The following is a 26,045-nucleotide window of genomic DNA, read 5'->3' as shown; positions in this document are numbered from 1 at the left end:
GTCCACCTAAATTAAGAACTATTTTTAACAGATCATTTTCTTTAATGAATGTGGGAATGCAAAATAGCATTCTGAGGCTTAGTAAAGTTCATGAAAGAATTGAAAAAGCAAAATCAAATTATAATTAGGATGTTCATTTTTGTTCTTTGAAGTATATTAGAACTTTCAAGGATTGCAGAAGTTGGATTACTTTGAGGGTTTTTTCCTCCCTTTTAAAAGACAACTCAAATATCTGTAATAGTCCTGAATAACTGGAAGGCTTATCTTTTAAGATATAGGAGGTTTTCTGGAAGGTTGGTAAACTAGCCCTTAGTTGATCCCCTTTGGGTTTTGTTTTTAAAGAGATGCAGAAGGGTAGATAGTACGTGGTGCCAGGGTATGTAGCTATGATTCTTTGGAGTTAAATGCAAATTAGGTTGTTAAATAAGTATAATTAATATCCTCATGTCTCTTTAAAAGTAAATAAATAAAATTGATCATTTATGAAGGTGAAATTTTTGGGGACACATTGAATAGCAGAATTTGTCTGAAATAGCAGAATTGTTGAAAAATGAAGTAGTAAACTAGGAGATTGAGTAAGGGGTTCTCTAGGATGTAACTCAGACAGGAAATTGCAAGTGTGAGGAGGAAAAAAACCAGAAGATGAAGGCTGCATCCAGTTGTTTCAGTACCTGTGTAGCAAAGATCATGGACATAAGGAAATGACAGGCATCTTTTCAATTGAAAGAGAGAGCTGACCATGATGAAGGATAGAGCCTCATAAACCTAGACACATTCTAAAATTTTCCAGGGCCGAATAAAATGGTAGATGTTCCATTTGCACATTATCCTACAGAGTAAAAATCAGACTGGCATCAGACTTAAAATCAGCTGGTCTGAATGCTTGAGGACAGCAGAAACTTCAGACTTTGACAACATTTCTGAACCTGAAATCTACCCATAAATTATTCTCAGATGGAGGGACAAAGTAAAGATGTTTCAGTAGATGCAAGGGCATGAAAAGTTTGTCACTTCAAACTATTTATGAAAAAAGTGTTCGAGAATATACTTTACCTAAATGAGTGAGGAATCAGAGAGAAAGTCATGAGCTACAAAGAAAAAGAGACAGGTGCCTCCCACAGCTAACTAGCAATTGTTTAATGTACAATGACTGGTAATTTTTAGGTAGTAGCCTGGAACTAAAATTCTAGATGATTTTAACATTGGAGAAACTGTGAGGAGAGGATAGAAATGAGAGCTTTTTAAATTGTTTATCTTATTTGTAAGGAGACTGTGGATGCTTTGGACAGAGGAAAATACCATGTGACTCTGCATTAAAAACTATGGGGGTAACCAACTGGTGTCCAGGACTAGACCCACATCTGCATCATCACCTGATTCACAACAAAGGTGCCACTGCTGTGTGGTGGAGGAAGGATGATCCTTCCAATAAAAATGGTATAGCATCAACTGGATGGCCATATGAAGAAAAATGAACCATGTCATTATCTCACACCTGACACAGAAATTAATTTGAGATGGATCATAAGCTTGAATGTGAATGTTAAAAACCAAAAGATTTCTAAAAATACAGGATAATGGGGTACCTGGGTGGCTCAGTCTGTTAAGCGCCTGTCTCGATTTCGGCTGAGGTCATGATCTCAGGGTCATGGGATTGAGCCCTTGCATCAGGCTCCATGCTTAACACCATGTCTGCTTGAAATGCTTTCTCTTCCTCTCCCTCTGCCCCTCCCCTCATTTGTGCACACTCTGTCTGTCTCTCTGAATAAATAAATAAATAAATTTTTAAGATTTTATTTATTTATTTGAGAGAGACAAATAGAGCAGGAGTGGGGAGGAGAGGGAGAAGCGGGCTTCCATATGGGACTCCATTCCAGGACCCTGGGATCATGACCTGAGCCGAAGGCAGATGCTTAACCACCTGAGCCCCAGGTGCCCAAATAAATAAAACCTTAAAAAAAAAAAAAAAAAAGGAAAGAAAAGAAAAGGAAAATATAGGGGAATAACCATAAAAGAAAATACTGAATAAATTGGACTTAATTGAAATTAAGAACTTTTATTCATGCTTTGATATCTTTAAGAGAGAAAGGCAAGCCCCACAGAGTGAGAGAAGATATTTGCAATACACACATCAAGCAAAGGACTTGTATCTAGATTATGTAGGGAACTCCTAAAAATCAGAAAGAAAAACACAGACAACCCAAATAAAAAGTAGACAAAAGATTTGAATAGTTGTTTCTGGAAAGATCTAAATAGGCAGGAACACACAAAAAGCTGCTCAGCATCATTAGTCATCAGGGAAATGCACAAGAAGATATTGCTATATACTGAGCAGAATGGCTAAAATTAAAAAATAAGACAATGCCAAATATTTCTTAGGATGTGGAGCATCTGGAACATGCTTACATTGATGACGGGAGTATATATGGTGTAACCACTTTGAAAAACTGTCAGTATCTACCAGTGCTAAATATTATAAATACCTTATGGTTCAACAGTTCCATGTCTAGGAATATAGCTGATGGAAACCAGAGCCCTGTGTCCACTAAAAGATAGGTGTTCAAGAATGACCACAGCAGCTTTGCTAATAGTTGTTAAAAACTGGAACCAAGGAAATACGTATCAACAATAATAGAGTAGATACATTGTGGTTTTTGTATACGATGGAATAGTACTTAGCAGTGAGAAAAGATCTCATTATTGGGACATGGAATAACATGGATGAGTTTTACTTTGAAAGAAGTGAGGCACAAAAAGTATGGATTGTATGATTGCATTTATGTGAAATTTTAAAGTAGGCCAAACTGATCTATGGTGTTAGAGATCAGAATGGTGGTTACCTTTTTGCTGGAGATACTGACTAGGAAGGGGATTGAGGAGCCTTCCAGGGACTTAGAAGTGCTGAATATCTTGATCTAGGTGGCAGTTTCCTGGATATGTACATATATAAGAATTCACTGAGACATATACTTAAGATTCATATAAATTTTACCTTAATAAAAAGTAACAAAACTTAATAAGTGCCAGAAGAATAGAAAGGGGATAATGAGTTTTTGTTCTGAGAAGTCGGAGTATGAAACAGCATATATTTGTAAAGTCCCAACAAAAGACAGGAAAGACAGGGATGGAGGGCAGAGGGAGGGAAGTAAGAGAGGAAAGGGTAAGGTTGCAACTTCTGTGATCATAAGAGTTTACACAGTTGTATACAGAGGAAGCTGGTTTACTATGAGAGAGAAGTACAGAGCAGCCCACGTCAATGCTAGAGGGTTGTTAGCAGATGCTGACAGAACACAGGAACGGCGCTCGTCAGCCAGATGTCACTCAAGATAAAAAGCTTTAAATGGAGCAAAACATTGTAAGTCATATTAGTGTAAAGGGCATAGTCCTAAGAAAGTAAAACTTAAGAACTTTTATGCACCGGAGTACAGGACTTCGAAATTTCACAGTCAAGTGGCAGACTAACACACCTCTCCAAAATCAGATCAAATAATCAAAAGTTAAGTAGGGACTTAGAGGATTTAAGTAATGCAGTTAACAAGCTGGATCTCTGTTCTGACTTGTTTACAGACACTCATATACACACTTGTAATTTAAAATTTAAGTTCTGTCACGAAATACATAGTCTAACTTTTTTCCTTGTCTTAGCAGTGTACCCTGGTATATTTCCATGTAAGAACGTGTTGAGCTACTGTACTCTTTTTGAGCTACCTTTTTTTTTTAATGGTTGCAGAGCACTCTGCAAGAAGGAGGCCTGTAATTTATGAATCCGTTTTCTTATTTACAGACGTTTGGTTTGTTGTCAGTTTTACTTTGTTACAAGCATACTTGCTTTGAATATTTCATACACAAATGTAAGTAATTTCTATTACAGAAATTTTTTCCTACCTTTCATTTTGATTTGGCTTTTGAAAACAGCCATTGAAGTCATTGAGAATTTCTGATACAAGGCTATAGGGAAATGCTTAAATTAATATACAAGTTCTGGTTAGAAAGAAAATCTCACTGTTTCCTCTTGGGCCCTATCTGTTCTTCCCTTTCTGACTAAGAGGATAAGAGGATGGCTGTGCATTCACCCATACTTTGTCTTTTTTTCCCTTCGTGGCCAGATTTAAGATTTTTTTTTGAGGACCCTTGAATCTGTGTTTTTAAAAAATTGGTTGTTTGCTATTCATGTTATTGGAGCATTTATTCTTCTGAAAAGGCCTATTAATTTCAAATTGTATACCCCCAGAACTGAAATCTTTTATTTTCATGAGTAGACTCAATGAATTTTAGAATTCTCAGTTAAAAAATATTCTCTATATTGTAATTTAGTGATCTTTATATTTCTTTCCTTTTCAAACATGTAAGCTCATTCATAGAAACAAGTCAGTCAGTCTATAGAGAATCTAAGCTTTCAACATTAGTGTGTAACATTTACTCTTCACTGTCACTATTTTTATGCTTAACCATGTTGGGTTTTTTCAGGATTTATTATTTTAGAAAGAGAGTGGGAGGAGAGGCAGAAGGAGAGAATCCTCAACCTGACTCCCTGCTGAGTGTGGAGCCCAATATGGGGCTCAGTCCCACGACCCATGAGATCATGACCTGAAACCAAGAGTTGGTTGCTTAACTGAATGAGCCACCCAGGTGCCCTAGAGTTTTTTTTTTTTTTTTTAAAGATTTTATTTATTTATTTGACAGATACAGAGACAGCCAGCGAGAGAGGGAACACAAGCAGGGGGAGCGGGAGAGGAAGAAGCAGGCTCCCAGCAGAGGAGCCTGATGTGGGGCTCGATCGCATAATGCCGGGATCACGCCCTGAGCTGAAGGCAGACGCCCAACCACTATGCCACCCAGGCGCCCCTAGAGTTTTTTTTAATGTAGTATTTTAGGACAGCCTTGCAAAAACAAAATATTTCAGGGGCTCACACCTTACCTCCATTTTTTGTTTTTTGTTTTTTGTTTTTTTTAAGATTTTATTTATTTGACAGAGAGAGACAGCCAGCCAGAGAGGGAACACAAGCAGGGGGAGCAGGAGAGGAAGAAGCAGGCTCCCAGCGGAGCAGAGAGCCGGATGTGGGGCTTAATGCGGGGCTGCATCCCAGGACCCTGGGATCACGCCCTGAGCCGAAAGCAGACGCTTAACGACTGAGCCACTCAGGCGCCCCCACTTTACCTCCGTTTAATTGAGTGCCTGTCTGAGTTCATGATGTGTGTTGTAACCGTATGCCATCTTGCCCTTTTTGGTAGGCCGTATCTACAAGTGTTTGTTTACTGGCTCCGTGAGCTCACTACTGACACTGCCACTGGACATGCTGTCCACGTGAGTACTCGTAAAGCTGGAAACTCTGCTGCACAGCGTAGCTAGTGCACGGCTTTCCTGCACGCTTTTACTTTTGTTATAATTTGAAAAGTCCTTTTGTTCCAAGGACAAAGAGTAATTTATATCGCTTAGTCTGACAGTTATAGCTACAGTAAAAGTAGCTGACATATGTACATGTTTAATTTAAAACATACTGTTTTTTAAAGGACTGTTTTGTAAGGGTGGGATGATCTGTTAAATAGGCTGCCATGCAGTGTGAGATATGTGCTATCATATGCTGAGAGTTCATTTAAACACGTATTTTTTAACAAGATAGTCATTTGAACATAAATTCAGTTTTTAAATATTTCTTGTGATTATTAGAATAAGGACTCTAAAAACTTGTTCACTGTCATTATTTTACTGTATCTTAATTTGACATTAAGCATTGTAATTGTGTTTTCTTGGTTAAGACATGTGTTTTTATTACTGATGTCAGAATTAGAAATGCTGTAAATGATGAATTGTATCAAGATCATTAGAATATTAAGCCTGCCAGTGATTGCACCTATATTTACTAAATCTTTTGTACCCAGCTCACCTTAGGTTTCTGATTCCTAGGTCAGTGAAGACAAAGAACAATATGAAACTGTCCTATGGAACAGAAGTAATCAGAGTATATTACCATAAAAATAAGCCACGAGGCAGTAGAAGAGAGCATCTATCCATTCTGATAGAAAAGAAATTAAGGAGAAGTTCTTTTAAGGCTCTTGCATCTGCATCATCATTATTATTTTTTTTTTAAGATTTTATTTATTTATGTGACAGAGAGATAGCCAGTAAGAGAGGGAACACAGCAGGGGAGTGGGAGAGGAAGAAGCAGGCTCCCAGCGGAGGAGCCCGATGTGGGACTCGATCCCGGAATGCCGGGATCACGCCCTCAGCCGAAGGCAGATGCTTAACGCCTGCGCTACCCAGGCGCCCCTGCATCATTATTTTTAATCATGTTTCTAAATATTTAGAAACATTAGATGTGTCTGTGACTTGGTTTTTCTACTTGCTGATAATACCTTTTTGGGATAGAACAGTCAGGTTATTTCATTTCTGTGTCTTTGGCAGTGTAGGGAATAATAGATTAAAGGTTTTCAGCTTGAATTTATTTTCATTAGAATTGTTTTTTGTTTTCATTATTAAAGAACAACTTTGATAAAGTAATGTTTAGAAGTAGACAGAGGCCTTGAAATAGGGTGCTCTTAGCTGTGGCCATAACGAAAAAGAGAAGCAGTAACTTAACACATTTGAAAGTTTGGAACTAGCATAAGCAGATACCCCTTTGTATAAAATACAGGCTTTTTGTGAAGTGATGCGGTAGAAACAAACAGGACAGCATTCCCATTTCTGGACATCAGGTTTTTATTTCAGTCATCCAGAACATGGTCTCAGTATAGAAATGTAAGAAGTTTGTCTTGAATGGCTCAGCTGCCATTCGTTATGTCTTTGTGTATATGGGATCGTTCACCTCTGGCTTGCATTTAGGAGTTGTGTACACCGCAAAGATGGATATCGGAAGTAGCGAGGGAAGTCCGATAAAAGCCAGGGGTGACTGCTAAGAGTGCTGGAAGTTTTATTTTAATGTGTGTAAGCTAATAAAAGAACCATTTCACATAGGGTATTCTTGTTCCATTTAGTTCGGGCTAAAATTCTGCAAACCGTTGTAGTTAGTGAGTGTGCATGGTAGCGGCCAGTTTCTCAGCTGCTTAGAAAAGGTGACTTGAGTTCCTATCTATGCAGTTTAATGAAGCAGAGATACATTGTTTCTCTAATAGTTTCTGTTTTAAGTGGCTAAATATGTTAACATTTACCAAAGCCTAAATTGGTAGGCTTTTGGCTATATGAAAAACAGTGTTTATGGAAGCCATGTCAGGGAAATCCCAGACAAACAAGGTAGAGTATCCTACTTACCTACTGCCTTTATTTCTTGTTGGTTAAACCATTGACCATCTGGTTTTTGGCAGGTGTGATCACTTAAGTGATACAACGAGGTAGTTGGTTGTAACAGAATTAGCCCTAGCATTGGAATATGGTTTCTGTGTCTGCAGGTTTTTTGGTGACTTTGGGCAAATCATTGGACCTATCTGAACCCGTTTCCTCCTCTGTGAGGAAGATCATGCCTCAGGGCTTTGGGTGGGCTGTTCAAAGATTAAATTCCATATATATATATATATGTAAAAACTATATGTGAATTTGGAGTACTAGGTTAACATATAGCAGAATTATCACTGAAACTCAGAGCTACTGCTTATCTTACGTTGGCAGGCTCCCCTTTTCTTCCTAACCTGATTGGTTAGTGGGCCACCAGAATTGCCTTCATGAGACTGATTGACACAGGAGGAACACCAAAGGCATGGCTGGGGATAGTCAAAAGAAATTGTAAACATGGTTTGGTTTTGTAATTCCATGCTGCCTCTTACAGTTTGAAGAATTGAGCCAGTTTTCCTGAAAGCGCTTTTAACTAAACTACTTTTTTTTTTAATGAGCAGTGTTTCATTTTCTCTGTAGTATTAATTTTATTTCTGAAATTTTACTTTAAATTTCTTAATATCATAGCAGCTGCTTACATATTCTGTAGCTCAGTGCTTCAGATCATCTCCAGGTGCAACGTATCAGTTAATTATTTCTTCAAAACATACTGTCCCCAAAACTTACTGGCTTGAAACAATAGTAACTTTATTGGCTCATAATTCCAGGGGTCAGCAATTTGGGCTGAGCTCAGCTGATCAGTTCATCTGTTGGGCTTGCCTCGGTTACTCAGTTACTGCAGTGTTTCACTGGAGTTGGATGGTCTCAGATGGCTCCAGCTGTGTGCCTTGGTTCTCTTCCTGTGCCCCCTCATCTTGCAGAAAGCCAGCAGGGCTTCTGTACATGGTGGTCGCACAGCAGCATTATAAAAGGTGAGAGTTGAAATTCACCAGCTCTCTTCTAGGCTCTAAATTCAGTCAGCCTCACCTTGGTCCAGGCAAGTCACAGAACTAGCCCAGATTCTAGGTATGAGGGAAAAGAACTCTACAGAGGGTTTGTCACTATTTAAAATTGACATCAAACAATTGTTATTATTGCTGATGACAAGTGCGGAGTAGAGAAGTGGGTATTTTAGTCTGAAGTTATCAAAGTTTTAATAATCTGGAGGGTTCTTAGCACGGGAGTGGTTAGGATTCCTCTTTTGATTAGGATATATTCCACGTCATATCTGTGGGCCACATCAATTCATTAAATTTGGAGCCAGTAGGCTGAGGTCTCTCAGACGGACCCTTCTTCAGATTTTCCATGGAAGAAAAAGTCATTCTGTTATGTTAAAGGATTTTCCTAAGGCCACCAAGATTCTTAGTTATCCTTGAATTATCCTTAGTATGTCCTTGAATTATTCTGAAATCAGGCATAGACTAGGGAAGGACAAGCCCCTTGAGAGGAAAAGAACAAAGATGTCTTTGGTGTTACTACGTATATCATAATGTAATTTGTCTGTCTGAATTTGTTGAGGAACTAATAACATACTTATGATATATTTGCAGTTAGCTTCAAAATTTAATCTGCTTTCTAAGTGATATCTAAAGTGTATTACAAACTTCTTTGTCTTGCACATTGCATAGTGAGTATCTCTCAGCTTGCTTTCTTTACATTATCATTAGGCTTCTCTGGAGGTTCTTCTCTTTCCTGATTTGCTGATTATCTTCATTTGTGTGGGTATCAGCTAATCAAGTTTATTCAACTTGTGTGTAAAATAAGGATACGGAAATACTTAGTGTGGGTCAGACAGTCCTTCACCTTTTGTAAATTACATACATACTTGGCCCTTGTCAGTGTTTGGTTGCTTTGGTTTTGCTTTTTGCCTGAGTGTTTCTAAACCATGTTCAAAGAATGGCTACGTAGCTAATTTCTGTGTAGCTCTGATGTTATTTTTCACTTATTATAAATACATATAATACAAATATATAAATAAATATATTTGGCCAGTTTTAAGATGGATAGAATTTCACCATTCTCAGAAATAATTCTGAGAAACTGATTTTTACTCAGAAAATTATGACTCATTTTCTGGCTCTTCTCTCTGACATATTAGTTTCAGGGAAATGTTGTTACCTTTGGTTTCTTAATTTTAAGCATTCTTTGGAGTAATTCTATATAATTTTTTTTTAATAGGGACAATTTATTGGCGGATTGTTTGCAGGGTTGTTTTGTGGTAACATGCACACTATGTGCATTCATCAGCCTCGTGTGGTTGCGAGAGCAGATAGTCCACGGGGGAGCGCCGATTTGGTTGGAGCATGCTGCCCCACCCTTCAATGCAGCTGGGCATCACCAGAATGAGGTAACTCCCTCTGCCCGGGAATTATTGTCATTTTCTAAGATCTAAACCCCTTGAGTCCTCTGCCCCTTATTGCAACAGGGCAGTGAAAAGGTTTGGGAGAAGTTAAAGGAAATGCAAAAAGAAATCAGAAGAAAGCACTTTTACTTTGCTTCTTAATTTTTTAGTGAGATTGGGAGTGGTGTTAGGGGGTGTACTGAAGTGTTCTTTCATTTCCTTTGCCTGGATTTACTGCTTAATGCTGGCCTGGAAGTTATATAGACTCCGTGGCGATGATGCTGGCATGCTGCAGGACACCGAGGAGGCTCCCCACTTTCTTGGTTCATGAGTTTCTTCTTATGTAAATGCCTGTGTTTGCTGCTCCCAGTAGCAACCTTACTAAAAGTAGAATCATTAGAACACTGTTACACAATCTGGTGCAGTTTCCCTTTCTCTGTATGAGAGATGCATGTTTATGTTAGATGCAGGAGCGTTTGCTAGATGTGTTAAGAGAAAGAGGTTAAGATAAATGACCTTTGGTGTCTTGCTCGCCGAGAAATTATGGGGCTGAAAATGTCAAAATATTAGCTATTTATGTACAAAAACTATTTAAACTTCATAAAATTTTATTAGGAAAAATTGACTCTAAGATACTGAAAATGATAGTTAACTTAATTTTTCATTTAAGGACCTTCTGTATCAGTGTGTAGTTTGATTTCCATCAAATTCTGCCACACCCTTTTCTCTGCAGAGTTAAGAGCGTAACTTCTTAGCAAATCACACATACAAGAAATGAGACTAGAGGGGCGCCTGGGTGGCACAGCGGTTAAGCGCCTGCCTTCGGCTCAGGGCATGATCCCGGCATTATGGGATCGAGCCCCACATCAGGCTTCTCCGCTAGGAGCCTGCTTCTTCCTCTCCCACTCCCCCTGCTTGTGTTCCCTCTCTCGCTGGCTGTCTCTATCTCTGTCAAATAAATAAATAAAACCTTAAAAAAAAAAGAAAAGAAAAGAAATGAGACTAGAAAGAAAAGACACTTCTTACTTAGTGTTAATACTTTTATTATTGTATCTCATATTTTGAAATATTTAATGTAGTTGCTCTTTTAGAATGTTCGTTGACTCCACCGGAGTTCAGTGTTTTCCTTAACTATAACATGTCTTTGCATTTGGTAGGTATCAGAACTCAGTAAGAGCCAGAGGAGGATGAATGTGAGAACTGACAAAGTCCATATGGACAGGTTTACCTACTGAGCAGGAATTTTTTCTTTTTCTTTTTTTTTTTTTTTTAAGATTTTATTTATTTACTTGACAGAGAGACAGCCAGCGAGAGAGGGAACACAAGCAGGGGGAGTGGGAGAGGAAGAAGCAGGTTCCCAACAGAGTTGGGAGCCCAATGTGGGGCTCGATCCTAGGACCCTGGGATCATGCCCTGAGCTGAAGGCAGACGCTTAACGACTGAGCCACCCAGGTGCCCCCTGAGCAGGAATTAGAAACTGTTTCTTCAAGTGTTTAACTGATAACTGAGAACTAAGTTATACATCTGTGGGGGTATAAACAAATAGGTATATAAGTAAATACATATTCGTCCCTGAGGCACCCCTATGTCCCTGCCCTCTAATGTGGCACCTGCACTGGAGTCTGAGTTCTGTTTCCCCAGAGTTAAAGAATGAAGACTGAATGGTACCAAAGACACAAAGAAATAGAGAAGTCCGGAATGATCAAAGAAGGTCAGCACTAAATGAGATGATGGCTTAGGAGCCAGAGGTTATCCTAAGAACAGCTCCCCAGGTCCAGGTTCCATGAGAGCCTCCTGGGCTTCCACCAGATAGCCTTGATGAAGACTGTGTCGAAGACCTTGAGATCATTCCATGAGAGAACCTTCCCAACCCTGCAGCCTCCAGGCAGAGGTTGCAGCTGGGCCCAGGGATGTCCTCAGGCCTTTATTGGAGCTTGCTGGACAGTAGCTGAGACCCAGTGTTCACATAGAGGAGCAGATTGTGGAGATGCTGGTGCAGAAGTAATTCCAGGTTGTCTTGCCTAGGAGCTCAGAACTCAGGTGCAGAGATGTCAGCCCGGGGTCAGAATCACTGGCTGAATCTCGCTGCTCCCTTCTTGCTAGACTACATGTGAAAACTAACCAAAGTTCTCTTTGTTACAAGATCCAACTGCAGTCATGGGAAATCTGAACCTTGGTTTTCTTCGAGTTTGTCCTTGACTAGTTGTAATAAGAATAAAGCAGAACTCATGTCTGCACCTCTTTTTTGGCCAGGGAGCTCAATTTCCTGAAACTGAACTCCAGAGGGACTTTTTCTGCCCTGTTGTTAAGACAGACGGCCTGCTGTTGAATTTCTCATTTTTTGTACTTTGTGACATGTTTTAATGTATTATTTTTATGTATCCAAAAAGGTAATGGCTTTAACTTTCTGAATTCTTAATTCTTGCTCTACTGGCACAAATAGAAACTTCTGTAACGCCACCAGTACCTGGTTTGGGATGTGCCTGAACAGTTAAAGTTAGCCAGATACGCCTATTTTCTGTAATACTTTGTGAAATCCCTAAATTATACTGAATGAATATATACACTGTGAAGTGAATTTATGTACTTATATGTTGAGTAGGACCAAAATTAGATACTTGTAGAAAAGATAACCTTGAGAGGTTTTTTTAAAAATTTTTTTTAGTAGTTCATGTTTGCTAGTTTTGTTTTTTTTTTTAACAGGAAGAGTATGATTTGAAAATAGAGCAGAACTGAGACAAGTTAGCTACATTTCTGGGCTCTTCTGTCATTTTAGGCTCCAGCAGGAGGAAACGGTGCTGAAAATGTTGCCCCCGACCAGCCTGCTAACCCACCAGCCGAGAACGCGGTGGTGGGAGAAAACCCCGACGCCCAGGATGATCAGGCAGAAGACGAGGAGGAGGACAACGAGGAGGAGGAGGAAGCGGGTGGGGAGGATGCAGCCGATGCCAACAACGGGGCCCAGGGTAATAATGGCTGCTGGCCCATCCCTACCCTTCCTTCGTGACCATTAGTCCATTTCCAACTTTCCTTGAGGAGAAGGACTGGAGTTTTCAAAATGTTATGGCTTTGGAGTTCTATTTCTAACCTGTTTTTACTTTGTTTTGAGAGATTTGTATTTACGAATATACATATGTGTAAATATTTTTTTTGTGAAGCGGGGCACATTTTGTGTTTTATTATTTATTTTTTTCTTAAAATATTTTTTATTTATTTAAGAGGAAGCAAGAGTGAGAGAGCAGGGGGAGCAGGCAGAGGGAGAGGGAGAAACAGACTCCTCACTGAGCAGGGAGCTGGAGGCGGGGCTCGATCGCAGGAACCTGGGATCATGACCTGAGCTGGAGGCAGGTGCTTGTGTTTTAAAATCCTACTCTACACAGGACCTTTATAGGATGGATAGAAAGAAGTTATTTATAAGTTGTACTAGACTCTGGTTTTTTTAAAAAAGAATTTGATACAGATCACTTAATACTTCTGTTTCTCTTGAGTCAGCACAACTTTTAATATCAAAGAAGAATTCTTGAAGCGTAACCTGCAGGTCAGATGCCATTAAGGAAACCATTTTCTCATTTTCTAGCAGTCTAACTCCAGAATGCTAAAGAAGATCCAAGACCGTGCCCGCCAGTCAGCTGGCAGTAGCTCACCACCTCCGCTTCTCTCCTCCCGCCCCAGAGTTTTCCTGTCAGCACCGCACTTTCTCCAGGTCCGCTGGACATTGCTGGTGTCTGAGTGTCTCCTGGGTGCCGGGCACTTAGACAGGTCCCTGCCTTTATGGAGTTCCTGGTCTAGTGAAGAACCACGAGTACCCAAGTGCACAAATACCTCATTCTGCATTGTGACAAATGTGCGGGTTGCTCTGAAGATGCTGTTGGGAGAGTCTGTTTTAAATAAGATTCTCCAGGTAGCTCAGAGTAAGTGATATTTGAGGTGAGACCTGAAGGATGAGAAAAAGGAAATTGTGTGATGGGAGCAAGGGGCCTTTGTAGGGAGCAGTGAGTCTATGTTCAGAGGCTCTGAGGAGGCAGCCTGCTGACACCCTGGTGTGACCATCCTTTTCTTCTCTTCATATCTAACGCAGTAGCTTCTGAGTGTGTAGCTTCTGTCTTCCAGTCGTGCTCCACATAGTATTTGTAGTGTTCTCCTGCCTTGAAAATCTGGTAGTGGTTTTTCTATCATGCTAAAGAACAAAACAAAATCCAGGTCATCCCCCCCCTTGTATGATCTGATCCCTGTCTGCCTTTCATGCTGCATCTTCTACCACTCCCCCCGCCCCCCCTGCACCCCCGGAGAATTTTTGTCCCCTGGCTTCCTCGTTTTTCTCAAATTTGCCAGATTCATTCTTGATTCAGAGCAGTAAAGTTCCTCTCTTTCACATAATCCTATTATTTCCTTTCAAGCACTTAACCACAATCTAGAATCACCTTATGTGTGTTAAATTTATGTATATGTGTTCTTATTACTTAACAAGCAAATAATGTAGTTTAGCTTCTCATCAACAGCTTGCAAAACACCAAATTAAAAGCATATGTTTTATTATTTATGGTTCAGGTTCCATCAGTAATCTTTCAACTACAATTATATTTCCAGATGACATGAACTGGAATGCTTTAGAGTGGGACCGAGCTGCAGAAGAGCTTACGTGGGAAAGAGTAAGATTCTTTCTTTCATGCATTCTCCTGTTTTAACCCTAGGCTGTGTGTTAAGGTTGGGCATATGTAGATGTATACTCCAATTTTGTAGCTACATTCAGTGGAAGCTGCCATAGAACTTCAATTTCTAGGGAAAAGTGATGCATTTTTTGTGGTGAAAATAGTAAAAATATTATCTAATGATTATTTTTCTGTTTTCTGGCCTTTTATACAAACAAATTGTGGACTTCTCTAAAATGAAGTAATAATTTGAATTGAAGTATTATTCTGATACTGCAGTTGTACTAAATCTTGGCTGGCTCCTTATCTAATGTAAGAATTAAACCCGTGATGGAACTGTTTTGACCTTATAATCATATGATTTGGAATAAATGGAGTCCAAATATAAAATTCTGATAAGTTTTTTGCTCTCTGAAAATGGTAAGCTGTATTGGAAAGTATGGGTAAGGATTATGTTTAAATATAATTGAAAGTCAGCCTTTTTTCTAAATAGAATAAAAAATCCTGTTGCATCTTGAACATATGCATATTATTATTTCAGATGCTAGGACTTGATGGATCGCTAGTTTTTCTAGTAAGTAAAGCTCATATTTTTTAATAATACAGTTGTGATTTAATTATTTATCTTAATGATTCAGCAATTTCAACTTTACAGTATGTTTGGCTTTTTATACGAAAGGTCAACATGCCCTTTGATTTTTGATTGCTTAATATGTTGAAGAAAGTCTGTTCTGTGTGTTGAAAATATTGGCGAAGAACAAAGGTGATAGTATTTACAAAGGTCATTATTGAGTATTTGATTTTTAGAGAAGAAAATGAAATGCAGATTTAATGGTAGTTAAGAAGAACTTGGTCGTCTTTTAAACCTTGCAGTGTATTAATTAATGCTTTGTAGTGCTCACTGTGAGACCCAGTTTCATGTTAGGTTTCCACTGTTTGCCAACCCTCACCTATTTTTACTTTATTAGTAAAGAGTGCAAACCAGAGGGGAAGAATGATTAAAGAACCTGTTCTTTAGGAGAAGTGATGGTCTTTTCAGGTTCTGTAACATAAAATCACTTGGGATTTTTAAATGGCTTTGGGTATCAAGATGACTTTAGCTACTAGTCAAAGAACCCCTATTGACTGAAACAGTAACATAAGGTAGCAGTCATCTTGGAGGCGATAATACATAACTGGGGGTGGGGGAGTGGATGAATGGCCGAGTGAAAATGAGTATTCTAAGACTTCTACTAAGAAAACCAGGGTGCCATAATCAGAAAAGGGACCAGGGAAGAGAATTGACCTTGCAGAAGCCATGAGAACAGAATGGACACTGGAAAGAAGCACTGTGTGGTTTGCATTGATGGGAAGTTCAGAATTAATGTGATTTTCAAATTTTCCTCCATTTGGAATTTTTCAGCGTCATTTGATTTAAGTGAAATCTGGCTATTATTTATGAGAATCTGTGTAGTTTGTAGTGCTTACTAATTTCTGAAGAGGAAATGTTTATGGATTGATTTTTTTCCCCTGCATGTAACATTATGAACTTGAGTTTTATTAGGTTTAGTTTTATGAGCTATCTAATGAAAAATGAGAAGTTGCACGTAATGAAATCTCAACATTATGGAGTGAAAATTTCACTCTAACTAAGTGGAGTAGTGCAGTCCATGGAAGAATTGAATATGTTTTATTAATGCTCTTTTCCTTTAGGAACATGTCTTCTGGGTGGTGTCTTTAAACACATTGTTCATTCTTGTTTTTGGTAAGTGGTGTTTATGCTGTTATTTATGGTATTATCATAGGAGTTCAGTTTTCTAGAAGCCTTGTTAGAGGTTTTGTTTTCGTTTTTTAAACACTAGAATATGTGAAACGGTTGTAGATAGCCATCCTGTATAAGAAGGCCCCAGGTATACAGATGCTTTTCTTTCCCAAGCAGCACTGACTGCAGTTACCTACCACCTCTGTTTCTTTTGGTCATTTCCATCTCTTTTTATAGAAGTTGATTTTAGGGGCACCTGGGTGGCTCAGTCGGTTGAGTGTCTGCCTTCAGCTCAGGAGCATGCGACTCTTGATCTTGGGGTCATGAGTTCGAGCCACACGTTGGGTGTAGAGATTACCAAAAAAAAAAAAAATGAACTTAAAAGTTAAAAAAAAAAAAAAAGAAAAAACCACATGAATTATAGAAAAGGTAACTAACACTCATTTATGTAAAGCAGATCACATCTAAGTAAATTTTTTTTTCTAACCCAACCTCCTAAGCTTTTAATATAAAGAAATTGTCTTAATAAATCTATGTATATTATACTTAGGAACTTTTGAAATGAACCAAGTTGTTTTCCTCTTTTTAGAAGTATACTTTGCCTTAAGGGTGAATGGTCATTGGGATTAGGCACACTCCTGTTTCTTTCCTACTTGGGTTGCTCTGTTGGGATTTTCCACCTGCATTTTTGGAGTCTTGTGGTCATGTACTTTGCAGAATTATAAATTTACAATGCAGCTATCTCCTAGCAGAAGGGTATGATACTGAGAAAATTACCTTAATTTCAGGGTATTTATCTAATAGTTGCTGTGTAATGGGATAGAAATTGTTAACAGTTGGTGCTTCAGGTTATAACATATTTCCCTGTGTAAATAGAGCTGGAACTTGAGAATTTGCCTTTCCCAGGGGCCTATTTGAGTCATCCTCAGAGTTGGGTGAGACAACAAAATAGGAAGAATTCTGCATATAGTTTTTTCTTACTCATTAAGAATTTCTTGTGCTTTATAATACACATAATAGCAAAATGTGTGTATGATTTATAAATTTCAATATGTTGGGAATACTTGTTCAAAAAAATTTCTACCCATGGAATACTTGATTAAAAAGGTTTGGTGGCCAGATCCCTATAGAGTCACTCTGACTTTTGTCTTAATGATTCAGTCCCCCTCCCTGCTTCCCTAATAATCTATGCTGTTTGGTCATTTTTGCCATAAGAAAAACATAATTAAATTTTATTCAGAAAAAAAGTAAAATTTTATTAACATGACAAGAAAGACTTGAAGAAAAGAGACTATATAATTTTTTACTATGAAAATGTTAAGGATATTTTTCATTTAACCATAGTTTATTATCACATTGTACTAAATTAGCAGAATTTAGTGTTTCCGAACAATCCATTATATAAAAATTCCTAGATTGTCTCCTTAAGTGTCATTTTTTGGTTGGTTTGTTTGAATGAGGATCCAAATAAGGTCTACACATTACTTTTGGTTGTTAAGTTTAAGTTCCTTTTGATCTAGAATACTCTTCTCTTTACACCCCTCATCTGCTCCTACATTTTGCCATTGATTTGCTGAAGAGACCAGGTCAGCTGTCTATAAGTATCTTGCGTTCTACATTTGTCTGATTGCTTCCTGTACCACCTCGCTCCTTTGTCTCCATATTTCCCTTAAACTGGAGCACCTAAGTAACATCTTAGTTAATCTGAACCTATTTGTTCAGAAGAAGCGAGACAGGTATGCAGTTCTACTCCAATTATCAGTTTCCAGGATAAACAATTGATGTGCTATTTCCAGGGGTGAGGAAAGTATTTTTTCTTATGTTGTCTTTTTTCCTTTTGTGTTTTTCGTTTTTGGCTTTCCCTTTTTTGAATATTATGAACTCATGGATTTGTAAAGCATTCGGTATGTTTCCATCAGTTTTGGTCATTCTTTGACGCTCATATATCCTTTCCTTGGCCCGTAAGACCCTCTTCATGATGGTTCCTGTGTCCTTTTGTCATAAACTTATTAGACCTTGATATCTTTGTTGTTCTCTGGTTATAGAGAAAGTCCTAGGCAGTGCATTTTTGGCCTCCGTTCTGGAATCTTCCATTTCTCTGAAAAGCCCTGGTTTCTTTTACTGTGGGTTGGTACTAGGAGTGTTCATTGTTTTAATTTTGAAGTTTTCATTTAATTTTTCTCCCCCTTTTAGCATTTTGCCCTTACCACATTGGTCATTTCTCCCTTGTTGGTTTGGGATTTGAAGAACACGTGAGTATAATACTTTTACAAACTTACTTTTATTACTTGCTCCCAAACTTGATATTTGTTGAGTAAATGATAGTGTTGCCTTACGCAAAGGAATAGTTATCCAACACGATCTCCTTCTTTTTTTCCAAACTAACAGTGGCTCAAGACATGGTAGGTCATGTTGCTAGCTAAGGAAAATGTGTTCTGAATCCCATGGTGCACTCTCTTCCTTCCTGTTGGGCAGGTCAAAGGCATGCTACTGGAAAGTTTTCTAATAGGCTGATTTTTGACCCATTCCATTAACTTGCTCCCTTCTCTCCTTTTTCCCCAGCTTTCCCATAGTGAATTTAGAAAAGCAGTAGTATATCAGTCAACTAAAAAAAGGGTTGGTCTGTCTTGGAATGATGGGCTACAGTGTTTTCTAAAGAATTTGTTTTAATTTTGACATTTTGTTCTTGTATTTCGGTAGATAAATATTTGAATGGTCAACTGCAACTGTTTTGTAGGGGCCCCAGAAAGAACTAGTCTTTTAAGGAAGAGCTGACATTTCCGGAATGTTTTGTTCAGTTTGCGTATGTGAATCCTGAAAGATCACATTCTGATTTGTTCTGAAAGAGGAAACAGATGTGTTCCAGTATTTTACGCAGCTCTTAGTTCTCACTGGTTGAACACAAGAGCTTGAAAAGTTTAGATACATGCTTTGATAAATTGGAATTTCCAAACTATCAGCACTTGCTGTCTGAAATTCAGGAACCTAAAAAGATTTGTTACTGTCCAAATTTTACTTTCTGTAAGCTGAGAATGGAACGGATTTGCAGAGCAAGGGAAGCTTCAACAGTCATTCCTGGGGGTAGGAGGTGAGGTGGCTAAGACATACCTGGCAGGTGGGCTGCTTGGACGGTGTGCTGCTGCTTTCATTGCTCAGCCCGCAGTCCCCCTCAGGGTGTAATAGAGTGCAGACTAGTGTAGTGCAACTTTTGTTCTTGTAAAATTTAAATCACTCTACTTGTATTTTGTCTGCTTGAGTAGATCTGCTAACAGTGGGAGAATCTGGTTTCAGAGATGTCATTCAAGGGGATTTTGTAGTTTTTTAGTTGTAAGTTGCTGAGACAGTTCACTTTGAGTATGCTCGGATTGTTTAATACATTGTTAAACTGGGAGGTGGGCCATATGGTAAAATTAAATTCTATTTATTTTTATTTCCAGGTCCAAGCATCTCATTTTGAAGGTCTAATCACAACCATAGTTGGGTATATACTTTTAGCAATAACACTGATAATTTGTCACGTATCCTTTAATGAACTTAGATGTTTGGTGCTATTATTGTTCATACCAAAGAGTTGTTCCTGTTAAGGACAAAACTGTTTCTCTTCTTCTGTCCTCTCAGTAAAATTTGTAGCTATTTGTAGTGAGGATGTGGGCAGACGAAATATGAAATAAATTAATTCTATCAAATAATACGTGTTGCCTAAATACGTACCTCTTTCTTTGTACCTTTATTTTTTTTGTTTTTATTTATTTATTTATTAAAGATTTTATTTATTTATTTATTTGACAGAGAGAGAGGCAGTGGGAGAGGGAACACCAGCAGGGGGAGTGGGAGAGGGAGAAGCAGACTCCCCGCGGGGCTCGATCACAGAACACTGGGATCATGACCTGAGCCGAAGGCAGATGCTTAATGACTGAGCCACCCAGGCACCCCTCTTTGTACCTTTAAATGCTCGATTTTTCCTTGACTAGATGCTATAGGGCTTGGCAACTCTTGTTAAATTTCATAGGTCTCGTCGTTTGCTGGGAGTCTGCTATATCGTTGTTAAGGTAATTCCTGTTAGAAGTTAAAACTGGAAATGATTTCTCCCCTTTTGAATAGTATTTGATGGTTTTTGTTTTTACTTAAGGTCTCTTTGTTAGTGGTGGTAGAGATTGGAGTGTTCCCTCTCATTTGTGGCTGGTGGCTGGATATCTGTTCCCTGGTGAGTTTATTACTCTTTATATAATCTAATAATGTAAAGGTATCAAAAAGGGAGGTCTTTAGAATGGATTCCTTTTAAAGGGAACTCTATATGATAATAATTTGCTTTTTTTTTTCCCATGAGAATAGATCATCGTGAAGTCTTAATGTTCCTCATTTTTTTTTGAGTACCTGACTTTTTCTGAGGCTTTGTGCAAATTTTTGATGTCGGAGTATTTTGACAGGAACCTTTCTAATAACCAATGAAGAATTCTCTTACTCATTTTACTCTTTTAAATTTTACAGTAATGCCAAGACATTATACACCTAAGGAGAACAATCTGATAAGAATACTGTCTTCATAATAATAAATTCAACTCTAACCTTAATTTCTTTTAACTAAGATGCTCAGTCCTGATTATAATTTTCAGTTGCTATCAGTGATAATCAGGTTTTGACTTTTCAAAAATATTTTATATATAGAAAAGTTGCCTTTGGTTCTGAGATAACATTTTCACCTGTACCTTACTATTAAAACCTGTCAGGAGGGGTGCCTGGGTGGTGCAGTCGGTTAAGCATCTTACTCTTTGTTTTGGCTCAGGTCGTGATCTCAGGGTCTTGAGATGGAGCCGCATGTGGGGCTTCTCACTCCGTGAAGACACTGTTTAAGATTCTCTCTCTCCCTGTGTCCTTCCCTCCTGTACACATGCTGTCTCTCTCTCTCTCTCTCTCTTTAAAAAACAAAAACAACAACAAAAAATACTTGTCATGAATGCAGACCTGTAAGCATGGAAAGGAGGTTTTTTTTTTTTTTTTTTTAAAGATTTTTTTTTTTTTTTGAGTGCACATGGGGGGAGGAGCAGAAGGAGAGGGAGAGAGAAACCCAAGCAGACTTAGCACCAAGTACAGAGCACAACATGGAGCCTGAGGCAGAGCTTGACCTCAGGACTCTGAGATCAGATCTGAGCCAAAACCTAAAGTCAGATGCTCAACCAACTGTGCCACTCAGGCGCCCTGAAAGAAGTTATTGTCCACCAAAACTGGTTCTTTCACAGTAGTAGCATTAGTAAAGTTCTTATTCACCAGTTGGTTCATCAGTCTTGCTTTTTATATTTAAATTTTTAAAGTGTCGTTATACATCTTTGAAATAGTATCCAGCCTTATATCATTTATATTTCTGTGACACCATGAACTGGCATTAGAAGAACTATGGTCCTAGAACATCATAACCCACACACATAGTGATTTATTCACTTCCTGGGAGATGGAGATGTTAATTTGGCAAATGTAGGTGGTACAGATCTCTCTCACCTGTTCCGTTTTGATTTAGGAAATGTTTGATGCTACTCTGAAAGATCGAGAACTGAGCTTTCAGTCAGCTCCAGGTACTACCATGTTTCTTCATTGGCTAGTGGGAATGGTGTATGTGTTCTACTTTGCCTCCTTCATCCTGTTGCTGAGAGAGGTAAGTTCTGCAGGGAAATGCCACACTGTAAATTTATGGGAAAGACTTCTGTTTTAACCACAAGTCGTGCTTCAAAGGCCATCACGACTTCCTAACTAATTTTCTCTGTTATTGTAGTCTAAGAAGGAACAGCTGATAGATGAGTTTGGCTTTATTTTTTTTAAACTCTTTTAGTCATTTGTCTCAAAAATTGACAGGTTTTAATATTTCTGTCTATAATTAGTTATGAGTTTGAAAGATGAGTAGATTGAGGGAAAAACTGAAAGTACTTGCTTTACTTGGTAGTTATTGCAACCGTCCTCTCATAGAAGTTCTTGGAATTTTGTGTGATGTGAGTCTGTCTTGGACTCTATTCAAAGAAATACAGTGCTGGAAATACCCAAAGGGGATATGGTTTCGCAGGATCAAAATGTAAAGTACATAATCAAGTACCTTAAGTATAGAATTGCATTGAGGGTCCTTTATGTTTCCAGTTCACTTGCCTGACGGGTACCTGTACTCATCCTATTTTTAGAATATAGTCCTTACTGATTTGAAGAGAGTGAAAGTAGGGTCAGTATTTGATTAGTATATATCTCATGCTTAGTCTTTCTGATGCAGTGGGAAGTATAAAAATGAGTAATTTTGACCAGGTGTACTTGCTGCTGTGCATTCTTTCCTCAAATATTACTGCATGTTCACTCTGGGCCAGACACTGCGCTGATATAACAGTAAGAAACAAAGACAGGATCCCCATTCTTTTTGATTATATATTCTGGGAAGAATACAGCCATCACACAAGTCAGCTTACTCCGTTGAGAGAGGTGATGGAGAAGTACAGAGGGAAAATGTACAGGGCTGCCAGAGGAGGCCGACTAATCCAGTGTGAATGGAATACAAAAGCACCAAGGCTTAATGCTATTCTTGGTGTACTTTATTCTTTGAGATATTGAGGAGTTAAGGAGGGGGCTGGGGTCAGAATGTTCTCCTGAATTATATAGTCTAAGTTCAGTAAAGTCTATTTGCAGATAAAACTTGTATTCTCTCTTTGAAAGAAGTGATTGAGACTAACTTAATCTTTTCAAAACTGTAATTATGTATAACCTCTGAAATACACTGTTAAATGATGAACTGTTTTTACATTGAAGTTTTTCATCTCCGTGTGGTCGTGTTTTGTTGGTACAGAATCCTAGTATTGGGGGGCTGTATTCAGAGGTTGTATACCCCCTCACTTGGTAGATGGAGAGATACAGTTTAGGCAGTTGAGAGGCTTTATATGGGGTAACTCAGTGAATTTGGACCACCCAGGACTGATAGCCAGACTCACCCACGGTCTCTTGGGTTGATGGTTTCCATTGAGAAAGGGGAAAAAGATGTAGACAGTAGAATGAAAATGCTAAGAAGCTTTAGGGTTACTTAATTAACAAGATAACTCCTCTCGGGAGTGTAAGACTGGAATCAGATTTTCTTTTTAAAACATTTGTAAATTGCAACATAATTCTTTTTTTACCAGATGATGCAATGTAGTGACAGTGTTTAAAAAAAAATACTTCCTTTTCACCTGAGAGACTTAGATTTCTTGACAAATTGTACTTAATAATTTTTTTTCATTAAATGATTAAAAGCATCAAAGGATATCAAACACAAGATAGTTTTCATGTAGGTTCTGATTTAGGGACTTGTTTTAATAGGAAAGCCATATGGATTTTCTGGGGACCATTTTATTAAAAAGTCAAAATTTTAAGAGCTTATTTTTATGTTAATATTTTAGCTCATATACAGAGTCTGAAATATTGGAATTTAAAGCATTTAAAATATATTTGCAGGTGCTTCGACCTGGTGTCTTATGGTTTCTGAGGAATTTGAATGATCCAGATTTTAATCCAGTACAAGAAATGATCCATTTGCCCATTTATAGGCATCTCCGAAGATTTATTTTGTCAGTGGTAAGCATACCTTTTTATTGTTTTTTAAGTGAAGTGTGCTACCCTTTTGTTTTCTTGGGGGTTTTTTGGGTCAGGGACTGGTAGAGTAGATTTATTGAATAATTTATGTTTATCAAAGCTTGTAGAACTTCGTTGTCAAATAGTTGTTTTAGTGGTTACTTTGATAAAGTAAATAAAATGTTTACTAAGACAAAAATGCCCTCTAGTTCTTTAGTAGTATAATTGCCAAATTATGGGTTTCTGAATTACATTTAATTTGCTTTGGAGTAGTGGAGATTGATTAATAGCTTTTAAATTAAACTCTTAACAGAAGTATGTTGAAGCTTCTTTTCCGCCTGGAAGAAGAAATTACCTAGATAGTTTTTTTCCAAAATAAAATTTGAAAAAAGCAGTATTGTGCCCTTGGGAAAATTTGTAGCCACTAATATGGGTCATGTCTTAGAATACTTAGAGGTGATTTATTAAGTTGCAGACAGTTCTGGTCCTTCATTGTAAGTTTCTGACTCTCTCTTCACATGCCATGCAGTGATTATCCTTTGTAGCTCCTGTTTGAGCCTTTGTGTCCTAGAGAGAGAGAGGAGCAGCCTCCGTAGGAATACATTCTTTCCACAGAGTGACCCAAGTGTAGTATGTGGAGTGAGAACAATCTGGACCCTGGGTGGGTGTAGACTTGGATTCTGTATTGGTTGGGTATATTCAGAAGTCCGCTTTCACGCGAATGATTTACAGTGGTGTCATTCGTGCGTTTTTTCTTACTGCAGATTGTCTTTGGCTCCATTGTCCTCCTGATGCTTTGGCTTCCTATACGTATAATTAAGAGTTTGCTGCCTAATTTTCTTCCATACAATGTCATGCTCTACAGGTGAGTTTTTAAAATTTGGAAGCTTTACTAATTTAGCTCTGTTGATATCCAGAGTGCATACATTTAAAACAGTCATTTCTTAACAGATACTGGAAATCATTTGATAGTTGAATTTTGCCATTTCAGATTATATAAACAATTAGTTTAGCAGTTACATTTTCCAAAGGAAAACTTACTTATTTTTCTGCAAATGAAGTGTGCCTTTTTTCAGCATTGAAATGTTTGTCATACTTAATGAGAGCATGTTAACCACAAGCATCTTTATATGAAAAGCACATCCTATACACCATAGTTGTATATTTAATTATAGATTAAAAAGAAGATATAAGGCTTATGGATGTAAAATCTTTTTGATTTAAAAGCTTAAGTCCCCTAGAAACCTATTTTCTACCACTCCTCCTGTATTCCTTTTTTTTTTTTTTTAGATTTTATTTATTCGACAGAGATAGAGACAGCCAGCGAGAGAGGAAACACAAGCAGGGGAGTGGGAGAGGAAGAAGCAGGCTCATAGCAAAAGAGCCTGATGTGGGGCTCGATCCCATAACGCCGGGATCACGCCCTGAGCCGAAGGCAGACACCTAACCGCTATGCCACCCAGGGGCCCCCCTGTATTCCTTTTTTTAGAGACTTGCATTATCCTTTCAGTTACCCAAACAGAAATCTGCTGGGAAATTGGATTTCTTACTCAGATTTCTTTTTTTCTTCCTTCCTTCCTTCCTTCCTTCCTTTCTTTCTTTCTTTCTTTCTTTCTTTCTTTCTTTCTTTCTTTCTTTTTCTTTCTTTCTCTTTCTTTCTTTCTTTTTCTCTTTCTTTCTTTCCTTTCTTTCTTTTTTTCTTTTCTTTTCTCTTTTCTTTTTTCTTCTTTTCTTTTCTTTTCTTTTCTTTTCTTTTCTTTTCTTTTCTTTTCTTTTCTTTTCTTTTCTTTCTTTCTTCTTTTTAAGATTTTATTTATTTGACACAGAGAGCACAAGCAGGGGGAGTGGCAGAGGGAGAGGGAGAAGCAGACTCCCTGCTAAGCAGGGAGCCTGATGTGGGGCTTCATCCTAGGACCCTGGGATCATGACCTGAGCCGAAGGCAGGTGCTTAACCGATTGAGCCATCCAGGCACCCCAACTTCTTCCTCAGATTTTATTTTTAATTAGTTTAAAAAATCTTTTAAGTCTCGTTTTTAAATTTTATTTTATTTTAGAGAGAGAGAACATGCTAGTGGGGGAAGAGACAGAGGGAGAAGGGGGAGAGAGAATCCTCAAGCACACTCCCTGCTGAGCACAGGGTCCCACACAGGCTTGCTCCCAGGACCTGAGCTGAAGTAAAAAGTCAGACACTTACCCAGCTGAGCCACTCAGGCACCCCAAGTCTCATTTTTAAAGATCTCTTATCTAATCCAACTTGATTTACCACTTACTTCCTTAGTTCAGGCCTTGCTCTTCTCCATTTATAACCCATCCATAACACCCTGCCTCTTTCTCCATAATCTATGTGATAATATCTGGGTCATTTAGAAAGATATGCAAGGCTTAGCATAATCTCACATTGACTTTCCAGCGTCCTATCCCAGCATGGTCTGTCTCGAATTC

The 26,045-nt window shown here is 38.3% G+C and overlaps 1 protein-coding gene across 2 annotated transcripts in view; it reads left to right on the top strand.

Annotated features, from left to right (window-relative positions):
- Positions 1–26,045, top strand: part of MARCHF6 (membrane associated ring-CH-type finger 6) — a 79,545-nt gene that overhangs the window by 27,333 nt on the left and 26,167 nt on the right. For both annotated transcript variants that reach the window (XM_034657087.1, XM_034657088.1), the window contains exons 5-17: positions 5,233–5,305; positions 9,482–9,650; positions 12,421–12,610; positions 14,232–14,293; positions 14,835–14,867; positions 15,986–16,037; positions 18,228–18,286; positions 19,472–19,552; positions 20,015–20,083; positions 20,164–20,238; positions 21,547–21,681; positions 23,487–23,606; positions 24,368–24,468. In XM_034657087.1, coding sequence (XP_034512978.1) covers positions 5,233–5,305; positions 9,482–9,650; positions 12,421–12,610; positions 14,232–14,293; positions 14,835–14,867; positions 15,986–16,037; positions 18,228–18,286; positions 19,472–19,552; positions 20,015–20,083; positions 20,164–20,238; positions 21,547–21,681; positions 23,487–23,606; positions 24,368–24,468 — 1,219 coding nt within the window. The remainder of the gene's footprint in view (positions 1–5,232; positions 5,306–9,481; positions 9,651–12,420; positions 12,611–14,231; positions 14,294–14,834; positions 14,868–15,985; positions 16,038–18,227; positions 18,287–19,471; positions 19,553–20,014; positions 20,084–20,163; positions 20,239–21,546; positions 21,682–23,486; positions 23,607–24,367; positions 24,469–26,045) is intronic.

Source organism: Ailuropoda melanoleuca, chromosome 3 (assembly GCF_002007445.2).
Source record: "Ailuropoda melanoleuca isolate Jingjing chromosome 3, ASM200744v2, whole genome shotgun sequence".
Taxonomy (NCBI): domain Eukaryota; kingdom Metazoa; phylum Chordata; class Mammalia; order Carnivora; family Ursidae; genus Ailuropoda; species Ailuropoda melanoleuca.
Note: the sequence above shows the minus strand (reverse complement) of the source record. Positions and strands in the feature narration are given on the sequence as shown.